The 23,719-nt window shown below is 24.0% G+C and overlaps 2 protein-coding genes and 1 non-coding gene across 5 annotated transcripts in view; 2 read left to right on the forward strand and 1 right to left on the reverse strand.

The window, feature by feature from the left end:
• LOC141532626 (synaptic vesicle glycoprotein 2B) overlaps positions 1 to 21,165 on the forward strand; it is a 28,934-nt gene extending 7,769 nt beyond the window's left edge. The window contains exons 1-8 of one of the 3 annotated variants that reach the window (XM_074251074.1): positions 3,711 to 3,824; positions 12,501 to 12,752; positions 15,087 to 15,146; positions 15,233 to 15,316; positions 15,913 to 16,237; positions 17,594 to 18,459; positions 19,297 to 19,584; positions 19,665 to 21,165. In XM_074251074.1, coding sequence (XP_074107175.1) covers positions 12,716 to 12,752; positions 15,087 to 15,146; positions 15,233 to 15,316; positions 15,913 to 16,237; positions 17,594 to 18,459; positions 19,297 to 19,584; positions 19,665 to 19,720 — 1,716 coding nt within the window. In that variant the 5' untranslated portion in view covers positions 3,711 to 3,824; positions 12,501 to 12,715 and the 3' untranslated portion in view covers positions 19,721 to 21,165. Of the gene's footprint in view, positions 1 to 3,710; positions 3,825 to 7,657; positions 8,692 to 12,500; positions 12,753 to 15,086; positions 15,147 to 15,232; positions 15,317 to 15,912; positions 16,238 to 17,593; positions 18,460 to 19,296; positions 19,585 to 19,664 lie in introns of those variants that run through there. The other 2 variants (XM_074251075.1, XM_074251076.1) reach the window with 2 other exon arrangements.
• On the forward strand, positions 11,734 to 11,806 carry Trnar-ucg (transfer RNA arginine (anticodon UCG)). The gene has a single exon. It is a non-coding gene; the product is annotated as a tRNA-Arg (tRNA).
• On the reverse strand, positions 21,145 to 23,222 carry Rpl17 (ribosomal protein L17). Its single transcript, XM_074251078.1, has 3 exons — positions 23,137 to 23,222; positions 21,551 to 21,881; positions 21,145 to 21,375 (listed from the first exon to the last, which is right to left on the reverse strand). Exons 1-3 carry the CDS (start codon positions 23,215 to 23,217, stop codon positions 21,230 to 21,232), a joined length of 558 nt encoding a protein of 185 aa, XP_074107179.1. The 5' UTR covers positions 23,218 to 23,222; the 3' UTR covers positions 21,145 to 21,229.
• Between the last annotated feature and the right edge of the window lie 497 nt (positions 23,223 to 23,719).

A 23,719-nucleotide genomic window follows, 5' to 3' on the forward strand; every position in this document is an offset into this window, starting at 1 on the left:
TAAGTTTGACGTCATGTTCTATGAATTTACGTCAGAGATTATCAATTTCAAGGGCCCTAAACTAAGTATATCTACCCAAAATATTCGATTTTCAAAATTTATTTTTTTTACACTCAACTGCCGAGTAAACTTTAAAAAATTTAGAATAATTATTACAAAAGTAGGGAAAAAAACTCAAATTTTCTTACTTACAATATTTTTTAAGGGACACTACTGTGATGATCGAAAAAAAGAGGTGATTTTCGGGAATTTTTTTGACAGCGAAAATAAATGAATTTGGGGATCGAATTTTTTTACTTTATTAAGGATACATTAAAGATTATTACCCTAAATTTTTATTAAAAAATATTAAATTATTACAAAGTTATTAAAAATCTCGTAGAACACTAGAAAAAATTTCCCCTTCCATGGTCGGTTCAATTATTCAAAAACGGATCATTTGAAAATGAAAACCCAAATTGATTTTTAATCAGTAATTAAATATTTTTTGATAAAAATTTAGGGTAATAATCTTTAATGTACCCTTAATAAAATAAAAAAAAACCGATCCCCAAATTCCTTTATTTTCCCTGCCAAAAAATTCCCGAAAATCACCTCTTTTTTTCGATCGTCACAGCAGTGTTCCCCCTTAATTCAGTTCAGATGCAATAACAGCAAAAAATTTTTTTTTCTTAAATTAAAAATTATTTTATTATAAAATTATGAAATTTTGGCAATAAAAAGTAATATTTCAGCAAGAAAAAACGAGTTGTGTAACTTATTAGTCAACTACAATACATAATACAAAAAAAAAAGTTTACTTCAATAAAAAAAAAAAAAAAAATTATAAGGAACATCAAAAATAGTTTTGGCACAAGTAAATTTTTTCTTTAAATTATTCAAGTCAATAAAAATAATTATTCTTTTCATAAATATTTTATTGAGCCAAAAAATTTTATTCTTCCTTAAAAATTTCTTTTTTATTTGCAAAAGTAATTGAATAAAATAAAATTATTAAAAATGTAGCTTTACAAAAATTAGCTTCTAATTTTTTAAAAATTCTAATTTAATAATAATTGTATTGAATAATTTTTATAATATTTTAAACTTAACTTCACCAAGTTTTTAAAGAGTTTTTAAGTTCGAATACTCACCGATTGTATTAATAATCATCTTACAAAGAAATCAACGTCTACATACTGCATATCTACACTTTATCCTTATAAATCTCCTAACACAATGAACAATAATTATATATTCATTTATGACATTACTTATTCTTACCTATGAATAATTAATTGATAACGGAGATTAAAAAATTATCTTTTTCTAATTCAAGAACAACCACATCAGTTTGTCACGTGCAATTAATACTTGTTAATTACCCACTCGAACGTTGTTTATTAGAATCTAATTACTTCAGTAATTCATTCTAACAACAATATTTACTATTTATTATGTAAATGAATATAAGTAATTTGATACTTTAATTATGTCTTCGAATTTTATCGTGCGAAATTATCTAAATATTCTGCTATATATTTTTTTTTAAATTAACTAGCTTTTATTGAAATAAGTAATAAGCTTATGCTTATTAATCTAATGGCCTTTATTATTATAATCTCATAAAGGTAAAAACGAAAATAGAAATAAAAGTTTTTAATCACAATTAAAGCGTTCTTTTAACATTTTTAAATAATCAATTATTTAAGTATGTGTATGTGGATTCAGTATTGTGTTAAATTTTTTATTATTACACTCGTATTCTCTTATGACTTGTGCTAATATTTACTTTTAAAATACACACACATCATACGCTATACATTCGGTACTTATTTTCAGTCGTTTACAATTCTCTTTGCATCCAATTACGCAATATTTAATTTTTAATTTACCTATCAAATTTTTAAATAATTTCCGTGACTTTTTCAATCGTTTTGTTGATAGAATTACAAAATTTATTTTAAAAATTGACTTTTTTAAAATGGCCTAATTATTTTTTAAAAATTTTTTGAGTGGTTATTTTTTAAATGTTATTGATATAATACGGGCAATTTAAATTATTAGATCAAGACTAATAAATTAAGTCATGTGGTCAATAATAATTATTAATTTTTTTTTTTAAATTAACTAATATTAAAACGTCTTGTTGTAATTTTAAGAAAAATGACAACATACATTTTAATTGGAAATAATAACACCAGCGTTGAATTTTATTACCAAAAATTAGTAAACAACTTCAAAGATAGTTCTATATCTTCCATGGGGAGTCAGATATTTTTTTCATCAAGTTTTTCATCAGATTCTTCATTAAAACAAAGAAAATTTAATAATTTAAATTTGAAAAATTATTATTCAATATAAAAAATATTTTATTTTTAACTTAAAATTTTTTTTAAACGCTTATAAGATTACAAACACATTTAGTTGAAATATATGATCGTTATAAAGAATATAGTGTTATAATAGTTACATACGGCCAAATATGCACTTAAAAATAATTTTTTTCTACTTAAAAATGTTCATTGAATAATTTATTTTACAAACTTAATTTACAATGCATAATAAATTATATTGACAGAATAAATTAAATAAACTTAGAAGAAATGTAAAAAATATAAAATGTCATCTTAATATTTTCAAAAATTCTTCTAAATCACTTTTAAATGTTTCTTAAGATTTTGTTACAAAAGAAAATTTCTGATCCTTTGAAACTTTTCTCAATATTGACAAAAAATTAATGACACTGAAATTTGACAATTTTTTTTTTTTTTTGAGAAATAAAGTAGTTTTAAAAAATTATATTTATAATTTTTTAAATCTTTCAAAAAATTGGAATTTTTTAAATAAATTGAAAAAAATTTCTTTTTGTAACAATTTGTTCAATAAAAAAAATCTAAAACTTTTTAGAAGTCGGATAACTTAATTTTCATTTTTCTTGCTATTGTTTATTTTGAAAAAACTTCTGAGAATTTTTTTTTTAATTTTTCTAGAATTTTTTTTTTTTTTTAATTTATTTTAGAAGTTTTTTTTTTTAAAACTTCTAAATCAAGAAAAATTTTAATATTTTAAAACAAGATTTAAATATTCTCTATAATGCTTCAGAAGTGTAAAAATGCCTAAAAGTTTCTGGAAGACTTCTAAGCGTTAAAAAATATTTGACATAATTAAAATGATTTTTTTTTAATAATTAACAATAAAATTCCGTAGAAAAAAAAAAAAGTAATTTTTGTTAATCTTAAAAAAACTAACGATGAAATAAAATTAAGAGTAATAATAATTTTCGTGATGCTCTTTTCATCTCAATCTACATTACATTAAAATGAGTTTAGTTAAGATTTTATTTGTTGTTATTATGAAGATTGTGGTGTGAGATGAGTTAAGTGTGGAGACAAGTAAAGTAAAGACAGTGTCATTGAAAGGGAGAGTAAGATAGTTATCATTGTCGTTGTCACTTATAAAACACTATTTTTTCCACACTTAATAGTGTAGATATCATTGTGTTTAGTTGCGCTGTCACTCTTCACATCACTAAGTTACATATATTACACATTACTGACATGTGTAACCGAGTATTACACTTTACACTTATATAGTATGTATATATTATGCTTAATGCGAGTATGAATAAGTGAATAAGTGAGTAAATAAGTAACATTAGTAAACGAGTAAGAGGAAGAAAGAAAATCATCTTTTGGGCTTTAGCTTTATTACTGATCATATAGATATTTTTATTTGAGTGGGGGTAAACTCACTATTCCTTCTTGTATATAAGCTTTCTGTTTTGTCTCACACTTTGGTTGTTACCACTCGGTAACATTTCCAGGCTTGGCCAACAGCACAAGGTAATCATTTTCTTCATTTTATTTTATTTTTTTTCTTAATTAAAAAATTTTCATATCATCGTCTTTCATTTTTAATGTCATTAAAGTTAGCTGACGTTCTAAATTTTTTTAATAATTTAATTAAAACAAAAAAATATTTTTATAAAATTCCACTAGCAGTTTTTGAAGTTTTTTACACGTGCAATTTTTTTTTTTATTTTATTCTAATAATTTTTTCAATAAAAAAAATTCTAATTGTCGGCTAACTTTATTTTCATTCATTTGTATTGTTAATTAACTATTTCTTCAAAAATTATTATCTTAAATATTTTTTTTTAACCTAAAGAAAAAAATATTAACAAAGAAATAGAAGAAATTTTTTTAATTAAAAAAAAAATCTTCCAGTCTTTTTTAATCAGTAGAAAAATTTTTTGACATAAAAAATTATATTTAATATAAATATATTATTGTAAAAAAAAAAAGATTTCATACTTTAGTTAATTGCACGTGTTCATTCGTTATCTTGAAGGTTAAATTAATGAATTTTTACAGTGAAATATTAATTTAAATGGTTTACTTAGATTATTAAAGCCATTGTTTAAAATAATTATTTTTAAATGTCAATTTAATTTCTCTACTGTGTTTCAATCTCTTCTCATATTTGCACAAGTTTTTTTTTCTATATATATATATATATATATATATATATATATATATATATATATATATATATATATATATATATATATATATATATATATAATATAATACCGATAAAATATGCTTTAATAGAGATATTTGTTATCTGATTTAGTTAAGATAAAAATTGTCGTAAATTTATTCTCAATATTTATGATATTAGATATTTTTACTTACAATCAAAATAATAATAGCTATTTTTTTTTTGTTATTGCGTTATTGTGTACAATTACAACAGTGATAATTATTATGTGTCAGTTGTAAAAAAAGACTAGACGCCGTGCAGACATATTAAATGATGTTTTCGGTTTTTATTTCGGATAAATATGAATGAATGTGAAAATCTTAAAAGAAACATTGATTATTTAAAAATAAATTTATTTCTTAGATTTATGTGAGACGTTTGTTTTAAACATGACCTTGGTTACTTGCAAACTTGAGAATATTTTTTTAGACCTGTGTAATCGGTCTTAAAATCTCCATGACGTCAATAAGTTAATGGTGACAAGTAGACGAAAATAAAAATTTTTTTTTTTTTAATTTTAAATTCTGACGTTTCTTAAATTTATTTTATTAAATAATAATAAAATTGTTAACTGCAATAATAATAAATCAATATGTGTTAAAAAAAAATTTTAATGAATTATTAAAAGTCATAAACTAATAAAATATTTAAATATGTACATTTGAATATTATTTTTAAGAAGAAAAATCATAAATAAAATTAATAACGTAAGATACGGATTTAAAGATAAATTTTCGAAAACAAAATAAAATATATGAGGGACTTCTGGATATTAAATATTTGAATGTGTATCACGCGTGTCTGGTACTACGATTCAATACGTCATTTGAAACCTTGCAAACCCATATGACAGCTATATCTTCATCTGTCATTAAATATTAAATACCGTAAGATGTTTAAAGTTTAAAAAATAATTAATTATCTGTTTTAGATTCGTGATAACTTGTTTTTATATCACTATAGCAGTTATTAACATATATCTACTCACTTTTTGTTAGCAGTTAAATACATATTAATAGTTACGCGCGTTGAATTAAAGAGAACGTTTATGATAACGATTCACTTCTGATGATGATGATGATTCATTCTATTTCATAATGAAAATAACATTTTATTTCATTTGTATCAATCCCAAGACTAAGTGTCTGTTATTACAGTTTCTTTGTAATTAGTTTGTTTTCTTCTTGTTCTAGTTTAGTATTTTTTTAATCAATTACGTGCGTTATCACAATTTAATTAGAAGAAATTAATTTATTTAAACTTTATTCACGTGTTTTCTATAATTTAATTTAAAATTTTTTATCTCTAATTTTTATTAATAATAATTATTTTGTTTGAAAATTAAAACTGCTTTGTCAAAAATTTTTCTTGTATTTAATGTACATAACTTTTGATGCTAGCATTTTTTAAACTTAAAAATTATTTATTCAGACGTAAATAAATATTGACAATTTATTTTGACAGTTGAATTATAAATTCTGTTTCACAGATAATCTAAATATCATAATTTTATTAATTGTATGCTTAATTTTACAATATTATTTCTATTAATTTGATTTTAAGATAGTAAAAAAATTTTTTTTTTGGTAACCGACGTATTTTTGTATAAAACGTCCAGAAATGCAAAAAAAAAATTTTCTTCAAACTAAAAATTTTTTTGGACTTAGAAAAAAAAATAGGATTTTTATTATACGCTTTTATGGCATCTGTAACGCGATATACAATCAATCTTAATTATTTTTTTAAACAATATTAAATTTCATTTTCACAAAAATTTATTATTTCATCCAATTAAAATTCATGCACATATTGATCTAATTGAATGTGTCTCTGATTTTATAAATTAAATTGAAAATTTTTTTTCTTAGCTAAAGTAAGTGGCGCTACTTCCCTAAAGTATCTAAAAATTTTGATCAAATATAAAAATTTATTGTATCAAGTATTTACGATAATTTGAATTAAGAAAAAATTACTTCAGGCAACCGAAAATTTTTTTGAGCCAAGAATTTTGTTCTCCAGTCAAGAAATTTTTCTTTCTGTCTGGTCTTTCAGCATACAGAGATTTACAATGTTTAAAATATTTAGTTATTAAAGCATATACAATCATTTTTAATTTTTAATAGAAAATTTTTTCTATTTCTTCTAATTAGTATCAAAGTTTTAGCTTTACTTTTACCTGTTACAATAATAATCTTAATCTATATATATAAAAATCAATTGCTGTGCGTTAGTCTCGCTAAAACTCAAAAACGGCTGGACCGATTTTCAAAAATTTTTTTTTGTTTTGTTCGTTATAGTTCAGGGATGGTTTAGAAAAAAAAATTCTGGAATTTTGGAATTGAAAAAAATTTCAGCTTAAAAAATAAAAAATTGTTAATTTTGTATCGAAATCGCTATTGTTACGCTTGAGCCTCAAGGTTGCAAGAGTATACAAAATTGTCCAATATGCAGGAAGATACGTACAAGTATACTGTGGGTATCTTTATATATATATATAAGCCATATATAATAGCTAAATTTGTCATTAAAGACAAATTTTTGGGAACTGGGGGAAATAAAGGATAAAGGGGGAAGGGGAGGACCTTTACTCAGTAGGAATTTTCGGTAACTGAAAAAGTAATTCGGACAGCCCAGACCGGGAATCAAACCCGAATCGTTTGGTTACGCGCCAAAGGCTCTATAATTTGTTAACATTTATTATATAAATAAAACATATTAAAATGACCAACAAGTTTCATTTAATAACTTAATACCAACTTAACCGTCTACAATACGACCAGTGTTAATTGTTGACAAAAATAAATTAGAGTTTACAGGTTAAAAATCACAAATCAAAATTTGTAAAAAAAAAAATTTTTGTAGGTGATACGAAGTTCACCGGGTCAGCTAGTAATTTATATAAATGAAGCTATACCTTGAATATTGATTCACTCTAACAGAAAACCTTCGAATTGATTAATTTATTTTCAAATAATTTTTATAATTACTGACAATTTATATTTTCAAGCTAATAAAATTATCTTATTAAATTTTTATAAAAACAGAAGATTAAAACTTGTTGCAAAATGAATTTTCTACTTTAAAAAAAAAAAAAAAAAAAAAAAAAAAAAAAAAAAAGACATTTTTAAAATAAAAATGTAACATAGTAAAATAGTTCTTAGAATCAATAAAATAAAATTTTTCGAAGTAATTCATCTTCTTAGTACACGATCTAATTAACAATTATTCGATCTTTAAAAAAATTTTCCACAATGCAATTAAAAAAGCTGTACTGATATTTCTTCATCTTCTTCAAATTTAAAAGTCTTAATTTAAAAAATGACATTACCTTAAAAATAAATACTTAATTAAATAATAAAAAATGTTTATTATTTACAATTACAAACCGGAAGTAAATAGCCGTATGGTCACAAGATCTGACAGCAATTTTTACACCGAAAGTATATTGATAACATTCTCAAATCTCACAATAATAATATAAGGTCACATAAATATCCTGAGTAGCTAGTATAATAAATTCAATCTTTATAATTGCTTTATTTTCATCCGCTATCAATATAAAATATGATAAAAAATAAGTCATTGTTTTTCAATAATAAAAAACTTCAGTAATAAGCTAATCTTTGTTTGCAATATTTTAAAATAATAAATAAAATTAACTTTGTTTAGTTTCCTTATTCTTCATTGGATTTAATTTGCCAGAAATCTTTTTTTTTCTGACGAATCCATATTTATCAGTATGAGCAAACTTATTGCTTGTAACAATATGTAAAAAATGTATTAATAATGTAACACGAATGGATGTAGCTAGTGGGAGGCCACAGGTAGTTTTTTTTTGCTTATACAATTCAGTAGTCACTTCATCTCTACTTCTCGCACTGTCTTTTACGGATCAAACTGCAAATGTCTGGTGTTACCAGATCTAGTTCCACTTCTAACGCGGTGTAATTTTGTCTTACAATTAGAAAAAATAAAATTTATTAATTATTTCATGTGTAATAAAGTAAATTTTAAACGTAAAATGATTTTACCGCCGTTATTTCATAAAAGTCACTATTCTTAAAATTTCAAGCAAAAAAAAAAAAAAATAATTCATTACTTCAAGAATCAAAAGTGGATTTTTATAGTGATTTTAGTGAATTATACTAGTGATTTATTTCAATGGTTTGTAAATATTTAATTGTAAATTTAAGAAGAAAAAAATTTTTTTTTTAATGAATAATTTTTCTTCACTTAAAAATATTTTTTTAACATGTCATTTCTTCTTATCTTATTGCATAAAATATATCAAGAGTTACATCGTGACTTTAAATAAAAAAGTGATAAATTTATCTTCACGTAAAGCAAAAATTACTATTAAATATTAACATAGCTAGATTATTTTAAAATGTTGTTTTTAAAACTAAAAAATACTTTCAAGTCTTCATTTTTATTCAATCAAATTTTTTTATTAATTTTTTAAAAACAACAAATTTAAATTTAAGCTTAGAAAATTTGAAAATTAAACTCAATTTTTTAAATTTATTGTTGTTGAAATTCAGCAGGTCAAGGTAAAATCTATATGTATCATTTTAGATATACGTCCTTCATTTTGATTTTTCACAGCGTAAATCTTTTAAGCCTCGGATTGTCAGTCATCTTAATATTTAATCTTTTAATAGTAATTCAATTTTTTAAAAAATCTCTTGAACAAGACAGAAAATTACAATGAAAATAATAATAATTATACTAATACTAATATTGATAAATAAATAAATAGAAAAAAAAAAAAAAACCATTAAAAATAAAAAAAAGTGTACTTGAAACAGAGAAGTGTCAGAGTGATTAATTTACGCATCAGGTATCAGTTAAAACGCGAGCAACAAGATATTTTGCTTCTGATTATAAACAAGAATAGTTATTATTTATTTATGTTTTTTTCTGTCTCACTTGTTTACATTGTCTTGATCGTGGATTCATTTATGGTCACTTTAATTATTACGTCCTTGCCTGGTTCTAAGTTTTTGTATCAGTCAGTGCTAATTACGGAATTGAAACTTGAACATCTTTAAAGATAAAACAATTATCGGGAAAATTATTTATTAGTTTATATTTCTTAAAAATTTTAATAATTAATACAAGTTTTTACACTTGTTTAAAATTGTTATTTCTTCCCTCCGTTGAAGACAATTCAATGAATTACTGATGCATTAAATTGATAAAAGATAATTTTTATATTGTGTTATAAAAAATATGACTATGTATAATGTTACATTGAAAATATTGCACGGATTTGTTGAAATACTCTGTTTCCGTTCGTGATGACCTTTTTGTATCCGCTTTTCTAAAAATTGTTATACTTTATTACCCAATATTAATTTTTAGCGACAATTGAGATTAAAAGTTATTTATATTTTTAGTTATTATTATTTTTAATTAATTATTTAATAATAAAGTCTACATTTTAATCAAATTTTTATCATTTTTAGTTTAAATGTTACTACTTTTATTTTAAAAAATTATTCATTGTTAATCAATTAAATAAAAGACAAAAATGATCATTGAATTTTATTTGTTAATTAGTAGAGTTTGAGTATTTAAAATTTTTAAAATAAATTTTAATAGAACAAAAATAAACTTCTTTAGATTTATTTACAGTCCGAAGAAAATAAATATTCTAAACATTAAAGTCAATTTGAATTTTATAATTATTTGCAAAACATTCTTTCACTCTTTAAAAATAAAAACAAATTAATTTTAATAAATAATTTATTAACAATTGATTCATTATTAAAATAAATATATTCTTCAGGTCAATGAAATTTATCATACTAAAGATTATTCTATTAATTAAAAAAAAAAATTCTGTGACATAAATTTACTTCAGTACAAAAATATTTATTTAAGTGTCGGAAAAAATGAAAATATGTATAGTATAGTGATGGTATTTAAAGAAAAGTTATTTTTGTAAACAACTAATAATATTTTCTTCTACTACGGTAAATCTTTACGTATGCTTACATATTAATAAAGCGTTAAAATTACTGATGTAACTATAAATTTCTTGAGAGAAAAAAATTCTTTTGAAAAAAAAAAAAAAAAAAAAAAAAAAAAAAAAAAAAACAATGTTATAGTAAAAAATTGATTTTTTGAAAATTTCAAACATTTTTATTTCTTAGCTCAAAAAAAATATAAATTTTTCTCTCAGTAACTTTCTTGTTGAAAAAAAATTTCTAGAATTGGGAAAAAATAATTTTGGATGAAAATTCGCAAGTTGTAAATCTAAAATTAATTTTTCTAAACCAAAAAAATTTTTTTCTAACAAAAAAAATTTATTGCTAAAAGAATGCATATTTCTTCAGCTCAAAATAAAATTGTTTAAACTTTTCAACAAATTAAATTTTTACAGCATTGCTAATTTTTTTCAAAAGAAATTTTGTCCCTCAGTGAATAATAATTATTTCAAATTTAAATTAAATTCAAATAAAAATATATTTTATGTATATTATATTATACAAAATTTTATATTCAAGTCATCGGGTAAAAATGCCTTAAATAAATTAATAAGCAATTTTATGTTGGTCTATTTAAAATTTTTTTTTCAAATCAAAAAAATTTTTTTAGACAAGAAAGTTACTATGAGAAAAATTTGTATTTCTTCAGCTAAAAAATAAGATTGTTGAAAATTTTCAACAAATTAATTCCTTATTACAACAATGCTCATTTTTGTCAAAATAAATTTTTTTTCTCAATGCTTTTTTAAGTTTTATCATATCAATTAAAAATTGTAATTTTAATATAATTACTCTTTTGATAAACTTTTTAACTATACTAAAAATTAACGCTAACGATAAATTTGGTAAAAATGTCTTAAATAAATTAATAAGCAATTTTATATTGGTAAAAAAAATTAAATTGTGGCAAGGAATTAATAATACATTATCTTTAAAATTTTACGCTGTAAAATGCACTTGAATTGATAGAAATTTAATTTCTTTTTATTAAAGTATTATCAACAAATCTAATCATAATAATAGATTTATTTCTTCTCTTGTAATTACATTTTTAATATTTTTTTTTAAAGTTGTATGAAACCGGAAAGATAATTAAAAAAATATTGAGTAAATAGTAAATTAAAAGAATCTAGAGCATAAAACTCATCAAATCAATAACAATGACTAGAAAATAAAAGGAAATATTAAACCTACGTTGTTAAGAGCTCAACATGACCGTGTGGCCTAACGGATAAGGCGTCGGACTTCGGATCCGAAGATTGCAGGTTCGAGTCCTGTCACGGTCGGCCCTTTATTTTTTTTTATTTCTTCATTTAATAAAAAACAATTTATCTTTCTTATTTACTTTATAAATTATTAATAATCGCATTAAAAATATTAAAAACAATTAAAAATTGTTGTTATATAAATAAGCTTTAAAATAAAATTGTCTAGCAATAATCTATAAAATAATTTTATTATTTTTACAGCGTAATATTTATATTTAATTTTAATGATCTGAAAAAATAAAATAAAATAACTGTAATTTTTAAGATCAGACGCGCCAACAATATGATAGTATTTAATATATTCAAACAATGTTAATTATTTACTCATTTATCTGTCAGAGAGATAAAAAAATATTTCCGTGCTACTTTGCATGGCTATTACAAATTACATAATTGCAAAAAATTTTATTTTAAGAATAATTATTTTTAATTATAGAATTTATTTAAGCGATGAACAAGTATCGTATATTATAAGTTATAAGTTGGTTATAAATGAGTTTTAAATAGTTTAGTGTAATTCAACAGATGCATCCGTAGTAAATTGATCTTATTTAACCTTTGTGCATTCTTTTAGAGCAACCATTCGTTTTCTCAGTGTTTGTTCTACTGAGTTAAGTTTAGTTTAACTTTATACATAAAGATATTAACTCAAATGATAAAAAATTTATTATTTTATTATAACGAATAATTTTATTTTATATTTATGTTACAGCTCGCGTGTGAACACAAAACCAAGTCCCGTCATCGAGAAGCAGCAGAGCAGCGCAGAATCAGCAGGAAAATTTCGCCAAAATCACGCTTTTATCAATACTATAACTGATTTGACCCGGCAAATTCATTGTTTCTGATTTTATTCTCATAATCTTTTTTTTTTTTTTTTTTTTTTTTACGAAGCCCAGACTTACACAACCGCGTCGATATCGTAGAATGGTAGAAGGTGAACCACACTCAAAGCCCAATAATAGTAAGTTTAATAAGTTAATAGTTTACTTTTGATTAGGAAAAACTTATTTAAAACGGGGCTGTTTTTATTATTAAAAAAAAACAATAATTAAATTTCAAATTTATTTAATTAATATTCTTAAAAAAACAATAATTGAATTTCAAATTTAATTATTGTAAAAAAATTATTTAATTATTGCCCAACAATAGTAATTTTAATAAGTTAATAGTTTATTTTTGATTAGAAAAAAAAATTTATTAAAAACGGGGCTGTTTTTTATTATTAAAAAAACAATAATTAAATTTCTAATTATTTAACAAAATTTTTAAATTATTTTACTTTTTTCATTAATTTTAATTTGAAGTTTTTTTAATAATTTTGAAGTATATGAATAATTTATTGAGATAAATTTTAATAAATTTTGTTAGATCTTTACTTGAAATTTTAATTAAAAAAAAAACAATAGAATTAATTCTATAATTAAAAAAATGCCATTCAGCTACACCCGAAACGGATAGGTAGATTTCTTGGTTAAATATTGACAAAAATACTATTTAAAAATAGGAATTGCTTTCCCAACTATAAAATAAATTGAAAAAAGTATTAAAAGGCGATGAATAATAGCTTAAATTAAAGATAATTATGTAAATTTTAACGTAAATTTGATAGATTTAAGCTATCTTTTGCGGCTTAAGAATTATTTAAAAAAAAAAAAAAAAAAAAAAAAAGAGCCTTTCGTTGAAAGATTTTTAAAAATTTTCAAAATCACGGAATAAATTAAAAAACATAAATACATACATAAACTTTTGAGCCAATGCCATTTTTCGACATTTTTTTTTTTTTTAGTTTACGACATAAATTTTTTTTAAATTACGACATGACACCGGCTACAATAGATAGATTTATAAAGAAATCTACCTAAAAATGATTAATCATTAAAATAAAGATTAACATTTTGATTTTTTATCACCATAGTCAAACCCGGTCAATTTTTTTTTTATTTCAAGTATTAAATTTTATTTTTATATTTTGAATATTTTATTTTCTGTAATAGATTTTTTTTAATCTCAACTTATTTTTGATTGATTAAAAATTATATATTTATGTAATTAATATTACATTTTTATCTATATATATATAAGAGATTCTTATCTATATAGTCACTCATCACGATATCTCGGGAACCATCAGACCTAGAAACTTGAAATTTGGTAGGAATATTCCTTTCGCCGAGTAGAGGTCAGCTAAGAACGGATTTTACGGAATTCCACCCACAAGGGGGGTTGCGGGGGCGTTAACAATGAAAAATTCCCGTTTTTAAACTATAGCTCCTATCGACACCAAATTTGGTAGGAATCTTCTGTAGGAGATGTAGAAATAATCTATGAATGAATTTCACGATATTTCACCCCCCCCCCCCCATGGGGGCTGCGGGGGTGGCTTTTAACAATGAAAATTTTTAATTTTCAAGCTAAAGGTCCTATCGACTCCAAATTTGGTAGAAATCTCCTGTAAGAGATGTAGAAATAATCTATGAATGAATTTTACGATATCTCACCCCCCCCCAGAGGGTTGCGGGGGTGGCTTTTAACAATGAAAATTTTTAATTTTCAAGCTATAGCGCCTATCGACTCCAAATTTGATAGAAATCTCCTGTAAGAGATGTAGAAATAATCTATGAATGAATTTTATGATATCTCACCCCCCCAGAGGGTTGCGGGGGTGGCTTTTAACAATGAAAATTTTTAATTTTCAAGCTATAACCCCTACAGACTCCAAATTTGGTAGGAATCTTCTGTAAGAGATGTAGAAAAAGTCGATGGGCAAATTTTATGATAGCTCACCTCACAGGGATTTGCGAAGGCGGGTGTTAACATTTAAATTTTTTAATTTCCAAGCTATAGCTCCTATAGGCTCCAAATTCTCATTTCAAATTTTTTTCTTCGTGTCAATTATTATTCATCTTTGAAAAAAAGCCACGCAAACATTATAATGATTGCACATTGAAAGTTACAATGAATATTAGCTGGAATAATTACATGGATAAAAGGTATATGCTAATTCGATGAAATTTGGAATTTGTGAAAGTCAAAACAATACTCTAATTAAATTTCAAGTTTAAATCTAAAAATACAATTCTATAAAATGCCCAGCGAAGCGGGCGAATAACAACTAGTACTTATATAAAATGATCCGATTGAGTTTTAATGTTTTAATACCTTGAATCTATTTTTGGAACTCAAAAAAAAAATACCTTTTATAGTTTTTAAAATCGATATCTTTACAATTAAATTTTTTTTTTTTAACTTTTTCTATATAATTTACAAATAAAAAAACTTAAAATTTAATTTTCAGAGTGTGATGTAAAGGACAATCGTCTAAACGGCTGCGGTTCAAAAGACCTAGAACTTGCCGGTAAATATTAATAAATTCAAAATTAAAAATAGAACTATCGAAAAACTATAATAGTATCAATAATATAAAAAAATTGTTTAACACAGGTATTGGGTCAAAAGGTAAATCCTTAGACCCCGAAAAAGGATCATACATAAAAGCTGACTTCGAGAAAGCTATCGAACTAACCGGTGAGTATTAAATCATAATTTAGTTTAATAGTCATTAATATGAAAATTAATGACATTAAATTTAGCTGTTACAATTTTTAAAATTTTCTTTAATAAATAAATTATAGTAAAAAAAAATTATTAAAAAAATGGACTTGTAGAAATTTTAATAAACTAAAAATGCGATTTTTTAAAAATAATTTTTACTACAAATTTTTTTCTTAAAGAAAATTAAAAAATTGTCAAGTGACAACTAAATTAAATGTCATGAAAATTAACTTAGCAGATAGTTGATAATTTTGAGAATTTTTGTAACAAATAAATTATGGCAAAAAAAATTTATAAAAAAAAATTGACATTAGAAATTTAAAAAAACCACAAATGCAATTTTTTAAAAATAATTTTTTGAAAGAAATTTATTTGTTAAAAAAAATAAAAAAATAATCAAGTGACAGCTAACTTTAATGTCATGTTATTTATTTAAATAAACTACTGATAACCAAATAAGTATTTATACTGCATTAATATTGATACAGCATAAATATTAATTAGGTAGTATGATTACTAAAAATCGAGATAATAATTATGATAATTGTTATTGTTTAAAAATAAAATAGAATATGGAAAGTTTCACTACTTTCTGCTGGCGGTATGCGGGTTCGTCAGTACGAGCGAGGAGATGGACGTAATTTCTATGTCCTTTATCCTGCCAAGTGCACAATGTGACTTGAACTTGAGTACCGCGGCCAAGGGATGGCTCAGCTCAATCATATTCATTGGGATGATGGCAGGAGCTTATGCGTGGGGTTCAGTCGCGGATGCACTGGGCCGACGCAAAGTTCTTATCGTTATCTCATTTATGAACGCTTTATGCATTGTTGCTTCCAGTTTCAGCCAGTCTTATGAACTTTTTTTGTTCTTCCGTTTTTTAAACGGTGCTGCGTAAGTTTATTTATTATTATTATTATTATTACTTTAATGGTAAAAGACATTTTTCTTTTTTTAAAGGATAAGAACTAAAAAAAAAAATTAACAAGTTATTAAAAAAAATATCTTGATTAATTAAAAAAAAACTGCAGTAAATTTTTAGTTTCAAATAATTAGCTATGTAATTAAGAGAATAAGGAAAATATTGTCTCCGGCGTATTGATATGATAAAATAATTTTTAAATTAAATTAAGTATCATTGGGAAGGTCTAGATCTGAATTTGTGCCTTTTTAATGTTTCATGTGGTTTTCGGCAATAGTTCATTTATTATTTATTTATTTATAAAATAATGAAAACAGCTTTGAGCCAATTACAGAGTTCCTTTATAATAATTGCACAAATAATATAAAAGCTAGTATATATAAGTAACTTAATTCTTATTATAAAATATTGTTTTATAGAAAATTACAAAAAATTGTTTCTTGTATCACTTAACGCCAAATATGTGTATTAAATGACCCTGTCAATGGCTATCGCTGTTAGGTTTATGTAAAAGTAATAAATAAATAAATAAATAAATTTTTAGTGGCTAAAATTTCAGGCAATATAGAAAATTAAACTTATAACAATTATCATATTAATATATAGAATTTACAACAACATCAACAAGTGTTCTTATATTCTTGATTTTAGTCAGATATTGCAAAATTGGTTTTAACACCCGGCAAGTAGTTATAAATAGATTCGAATTTTGCGATAAAATTTGTTCATTTATTTATTTTTTTTGTACATATCAATGTGGTTTATACGTCAAAAATTAATTTATATAACTAAGAGATTAAGGGCTAGTTTTTCAGTCCGAGATAAAATTTTATCGAGGATAAAATTATTATTGCCAGTATATGTATAAACATTAAATATATAGATATATATTGGCGTGGGATAAAATATTATCTTGTATTTCATTCAGTTTTTTTATTATTAATTTTTACACATAAATTTCTCAATAATATTTTTTTTTTAATCGTAAAAATTGTCAGATGTAATTTTTTTTAATTCTCAAAGTATTTATTAAAAAAAAATAAATGTCTCTTTATTAATGACATTAAAGTTAGCTGTCACTTGAGAATTTTTTAATTTTTTTTAACAAAAAAATTATTTTCAAAAGATTGCATTTTTAATTTATTAAAATTTCTACAAGTTGATTTTTTTAATAATTTTTTTTTTTGCTATAATTTATTTGTTAAAGAATATTTAAAAAAATTGTTAAGTGACAGCTAAATTTAATGAAAATCTTTAGTATTAAAAATATTAATATTATTTACTCTATAAATATAGAAATAACTAACTAAAAAAAATGAAATAAACAGTTTAGGTGGCAGTGGACCGGTAATCTGGTCATACTTTGCTGAATTCCAGCCAAAATCAAAGCGTGGTTCGATGCTGTCATTCATGGCAGCATTTTGGACCCTGGGAAATCTATTTGTCGCTGGACTAGCGTGGCTGATAATTCCACATGACATCGGTATCACAAGTACTTCATTCACATTCAACTCTTGGCGAATTTTCCTGCTGATCTGCGCTGCTCCGTCATTCATCGTGGCGGGACTATTGTTATTACTGCCGGAGTCACCAAAATATTTATTATCACGCGGTAGATACGACGAGGCACTGAATATATTCCGTAATATATACGCTATTAATACTGGAAAATCACGTGAAAGTTACATGGTTAAAGAGTTAATCCTCGACGACTTTGGCAACAGCAAAAATGTCGTAGAGCCCATTAAGAGTACAGGAGGCACCATTGCTAGCGGTGGTGGTACCAAAGATAATAATAATAAGAAAAAAAATAAGTACAAGATTATGTTTGGTGATATTATGGATAATAGTAAACAATTGTTTGTATCACCAATACTGCGTTTTACAGTGATATCTATAGTTATAAATTTTACATTTCACATTGGTTACTATGGTCTTATGATGTGGTTCCCGGAATTATTTAACCGTTTTGATCTTTTTAATCAACGTAATCCTAATCAAAATACAGATATTTGTCAAGTTACTGAATTTTATATTAAAGTTAAGAATAATATTACTGAGCAAGATCAACCTTGCGATAGCAAAATTGGGGAAGCTGTTTTTATTGAATCACTTATTACTGTTGCTTCGGCGATACCGGCTAATATTCTTGCTGTTCTTGGTATGGACCGTTTGGGCCGAAAGTTTTTCCTTGGTAAGATTTTTTTTATATTTAATATTTTCATTATTTAAATAACTTCGCGACCCAAATCCCAAAAGGGCGTATAAAAATTTTTTTTTTCGCCATTCAATTTAAAACTACTCAAAAATTTTTTTTCAACCTACTGATGCCAAAAGAGCAAAACTCAAAACATACGCTCTTTTAGCTTTAAAAAAATTTTAGCCTAAAGCCAAAAGGGCGTAAAAAAAAACTTTCAATTTAACTCTAAAAAATTAATCCAGATCATTTAATATTTTTTAATTTCGCGCCTCTGTTTTTTTTTCTTTTTCAATTAAAATTATAAACAGAATTCTTATTAAAATTGTAAGAAGGTAAAAAAATTTTATTCTAATTAAAAAAAATAAATTTCCTTAAAATTTATAATTAAAAAATTATATTTATTAATTTATTAGAGTTGATTTGTTTTTTTTAATTAAATTAAAATTGCAAGTATCAATAACTGAGTCTTTTATCTTAATAACCTTTAAAAATACCTATTTGTAATTTAATAATCAATATATATTTTCAATTCCTGCATCAAAATTAGTGACAAATAAATTACAATTCAAAGCAATCGGCAAAAAAATATTATGCGCTCTTTTGGCTTTAGGTCACTAAATTTTCAATGTCCTAAAGCTAAAAAGGGCGTATAAGTTAAAACATACGCCTTTTTGGCTTTGGAAATTTTTTTTTATTTTTAAAATTATAAAGTGTTAATAAAGCGATTAGTAAAAAAAAAAAAAAAAAAAATTTATACGCCCTTTTGCCACTGCAAAGAATTACCAAAATTTTTTACAAAACTAATTAAATATTACTTATTTCTAATTACAGTTTTCAGTACACTGTCATCAGGTGCTTGCTCTGTTGGATTATATTTTGTTTATAACAAAGTACACAACGTAATAGTATCAGCATTCTTCAGCGGTGTAATAAGTTGTGGTAACGCGGCGCTAGACTGTCTTATCACCGAAGTATTTCCTACAAATTTACGTGCCACTGGTATCGCTATTTCGATGGTAGCGGCTCGACTTGGCGGTATTATTGGTAATATCGTCATAGCTCAGTTGTTAGACATGTATTGTCCTGCACCTACATTTATCGTGGCTGCTCTTCTTATTGGTAATTCTATATATTTTATTTTATTATTAAACATTAAGTAATTTATAGTAAATAATAAAAAAAAATTTTTTTTTTTTCAGGAGGGGGATTACTATCATTATTTTTACCAAACACAACTCGTGAACCACTTTCCTGACACCGGCAAATAAAAAAGTCAACGTTTAAATATTCCATGTATAGTTCACACAAAGCATTTGTGAAATAAGAGCATTTCTAAACGTAGAAAAATAACAATAACAATAATGGAGATGAAAATCACGTGTAGCTAAAATTCATCAGACAGGGTAGAGATTAACGTAGTCTAGATATATTTTCTTCAATAAAAAAAAAAAAATAATAATTATATTCATTAATTGTATGTTATAAGACTAACTGAGTGTCACAAGCGTGATCTGAATGGCTGATAATAATTACTCAAAATGTTTGGTATTGAATGTGTGAGAAAATTAAATAATAAATAATAATAATCATTTTAATAATTAAAATGATCAATGTTACAAATTTATCGATATTTAATAGTATAGTTAGATCTATAGAAACGCTCAATTTTTCTATTATATATGAAAAGAAAAAACACCTCGAACCGTATCTCCAATATTTTTGTATTATTAATTTTTCTTGCATTATTCATTCAATTTATTTTATTACTATACATTTAAAATTATTATGTAATAACTTTTTATTTAGAAACATCGCAATTTTATTGCATTTAGATATTATTATTTGTGATAAATCACAAATTCATTTTTTGAAAATAAAGATTATAATATAAATATCGTTTTTGTGTTATTGGATGATAATTTTAAAATTTAATTCAAGAGGTCCTTTCGCTATCAATGTTAAATAAAAAATATTAGATTATGCACAAAATCAATTTTTATCTAATAGTTAAAGTCCTTATCTATTAGTGAAGTTTAATTTATTCTTTTTACCGTGAAAATTTGGAAAAAAAAATTTACAATTATGAAATATTAATAAAATAAACTGAATTATCTAGCCATTTGCATTCGGTGACCGACAATTCTTCCAAATTAAAAAAAAAAAAAAAACATGATGGAAGGGAAAATTTTTTGACCTAATTTGATCTTTTTTCCCCGTTTCTATTGCACTAAATCAATTTTTGAAAAGTGTCAAATTAATCTCCATTAAATTATCTTGACAATAGTATGCAAAATATCCTGATTCCATTAACTAACAAGACTATAATAATAAAAATAGTTGCCGAAAATTTTTTTTTAATTTTCAAAATTTCAACGATTAATGTCTCATATACTATTTATTTTTTAATTTAAGGAATTTTTATCGGTTTTTTATTTTAATTTATCGAATATTGACTACTACGGTTGTTGTGACTCAATTGGAGCGAAAGGACCTCCTCTTTAAATCCTGATTCATTATTTTCATGTTAAAAAAAAAAAAAAAAATAGTTAATAAGCTTTAATATTAATTAAGTACTAAAAAATAATTAAAAAAAAAAAAAAAAAAATTACTGGGGATTTAAAAAACTTAAACCAATTGGTAATAAATAATAAAACCAAAAATAAATAAAAGATAACCTGGTTCAAGTCCATGGATGTTTAATTTCTTGTTTTATTATTGATTTATAAACCATTAAAACTTGATTACAAAAGAGAATGAGGTGAAATTATTCTCTTAACATCTTTTCCTTTTGTCTGGCAAGCTTCTTTTTGCTCAATTTCTTTTTCGATGGCTCTTCTTCGGTGGCTTTGGTAACCACGTCTTCTTTTTCAGTCAAAATGACTTCAATGTGACAAGGTGAGCTCATGTAAGCTATAAAAAAAAATATAAATTAAAATTATCAATGTACATAAATCACTAAGTAAGCAATTTCATGAATTACAGTTTCAAATAAAGTTTGAATTATCTTTAAAAATTTATTTAAAACTTTAATTTTAAATCTTAGAGTCGTATAAATACATAAAATAATTTTGAAAATGAAACTTACGATTAATACGACCGTGAGCACGGTAAGTCCTTCTACGTAAACACGGAGCATGGTTCACCTGAATGTGGTCAATAACCAATCTATCAACATCCAAACCCTTATAATCAGCATTGGACTCGGCGTTACGCAAAAGCTGGAGCAAAAATTCAGCCGATTTCTTAGGCCATCTACCTTGGGTCGTCCCAAACTGCTTAGCTTGAGCGCAACGTCCAACACCACCATTGAATCGTCTGAATGGGACGCACTCTTTGTGTTCCATTACAGCCTTAAGATATTTTTGAGCTCTTCTCAGAGTCAAGTTTTTAATAGCTCTTGCTGTTTCATGGGTATTCTGTAATTTTAAATTGATGAATAAATTATTTGTTGATTCTCGTTAATAAATTTTTTTATTAATGCAATGAAAAAATGATATTTGGAATTTTATAGTTCAAGTGATTATTCAATAAGTATCATCAGAAATCAAAAAAGTGAAAAATGTAGGCACTGAATTTTTTTAAATTATTAATTAAGGTAATACGAGCGGATTGCGGTCAATCAGCCAGATCGACAACATTTCGAATTATCAAAACTTTAGAAAATTTTAAATTCCGCTACATTCAAAGTTTATAAAATACATTAGTTTGAATAGAATATCAGCCAAAAAACAATTTTGTAAATTTTAAAACACCGAGCTCTTAAATATAGATAAACTTAAATCTTATATTCCTCAAGAATTAAAATTAATTTAATTTCGAAAAAGATTCTTTCTGAAGTATATTCATCCGAATAATGATTCGGCCGAAAATTACTCATCTAAATAATTATATATTTACATTTTTCGGCTAAATGAGTGGTGATCTGTTCATTCATTTTGGCGTAAAAATTTTCGTTGTTATGTTTTTTAATTTATTGAAACTTTGAAAGATTCTATAAATATAGCTTTAGTTTTTTTCTCTATTCAAAATTATATTTTTCGGAATTTTAAAATTTGTAAAATTAATTCTTTTAAATTATATTTTATATCAATTTTCCAAGTTCTAGTAATTTATTACTATTAATTCGGAATATAGTCAGTCTGACTAGTTGACTGCAACAAATTCAAAGTTAGGTGTAAGAGCTTGACTGTCAAGCTACTCAAGTTATTGACAGTACTCTGAACAGCAGCCATCTGATAATTTTCATGTTTTTAAATAAAATAATTTCTAGGAATAAATATTTAAACGATACTGAAATCAACAGACGTTTGAAATCTTTTTGATTGATTTCATTAATTAAAATAGAACTGAAAAAATATTTTTGAAAAATTCCACTCATAGTATTTCAAATTATCTACATTTGAAATTTTACTTTTTATTGTTTTTTAATAAAAAAAAATTTTAAATGTCTGCCAAATAAATTTTATAAATTTATTTAACTCGTAATTTTTAATTAATGAAATAAATTTTTTCTACATCTCCATTCATTTAATTTACTTGACATGAACAAAAGGATGTCTGTTGCTATCAGTACACAGTTCTTGTAGAAGGTGTCGAGTCACCAGTTGAGATTATAAAATTTAGAGGTTAGTGCACATTATAAAAAAATAAAAAAAAAAATTAAATACTCACTTTAAAATGTACCCTCAAATTGGAACCGCGAGCTTTGCACGATTTGGTGATATTAGACGGCTCCTTTGAATAACGGCCCATTTTGTCTACAAATAAAAAACACTATTAATAAAATTAACCTTACAAACAATATGAACGCAAGCAACAAGCCAACGATGAATGCAACGTGTTACTTGACACTAAATATTTATCACTCTGTCGAAATTTGAACAATAACTATTTAATTAAAATAAAATTTGAAAATTTTATCTTTTATTTGATGAATTTTTTATTCATTAATATTTTGTCTAATTAAAGATGTAATTAGATTTTTTTACAGCAATACAAAATCGAACATACCTTCGTGCGATACGCTTAGGGAAAGAGAAAGACCGATCAAAACGACGTTAAGGACGTTGTTTCAACGCAACTAGAATTTCCGGGAAGAATGCGCCATCTTCTGGCTTTTTCAAATCTTCTGTACTACACTCGAATTACTGCAAGTTCTTAAAGCGTTTTTTCTACTGATTACTCCAATTACACGTGATTTATGCATACAGTAAGTAAAAAATACTTAAATAATTTTTCTATTGTTTAAATATTT

The sequence above is a fragment of the Cotesia typhae genome, unplaced genomic scaffold (assembly GCF_013202065.1).
Source record: "Cotesia typhae breed Kobodo isofemale line unplaced genomic scaffold, CoteBio_Ctyphae contig_65, whole genome shotgun sequence".
NCBI lineage: Eukaryota > Metazoa > Arthropoda > Insecta > Hymenoptera > Braconidae > Cotesia > Cotesia typhae.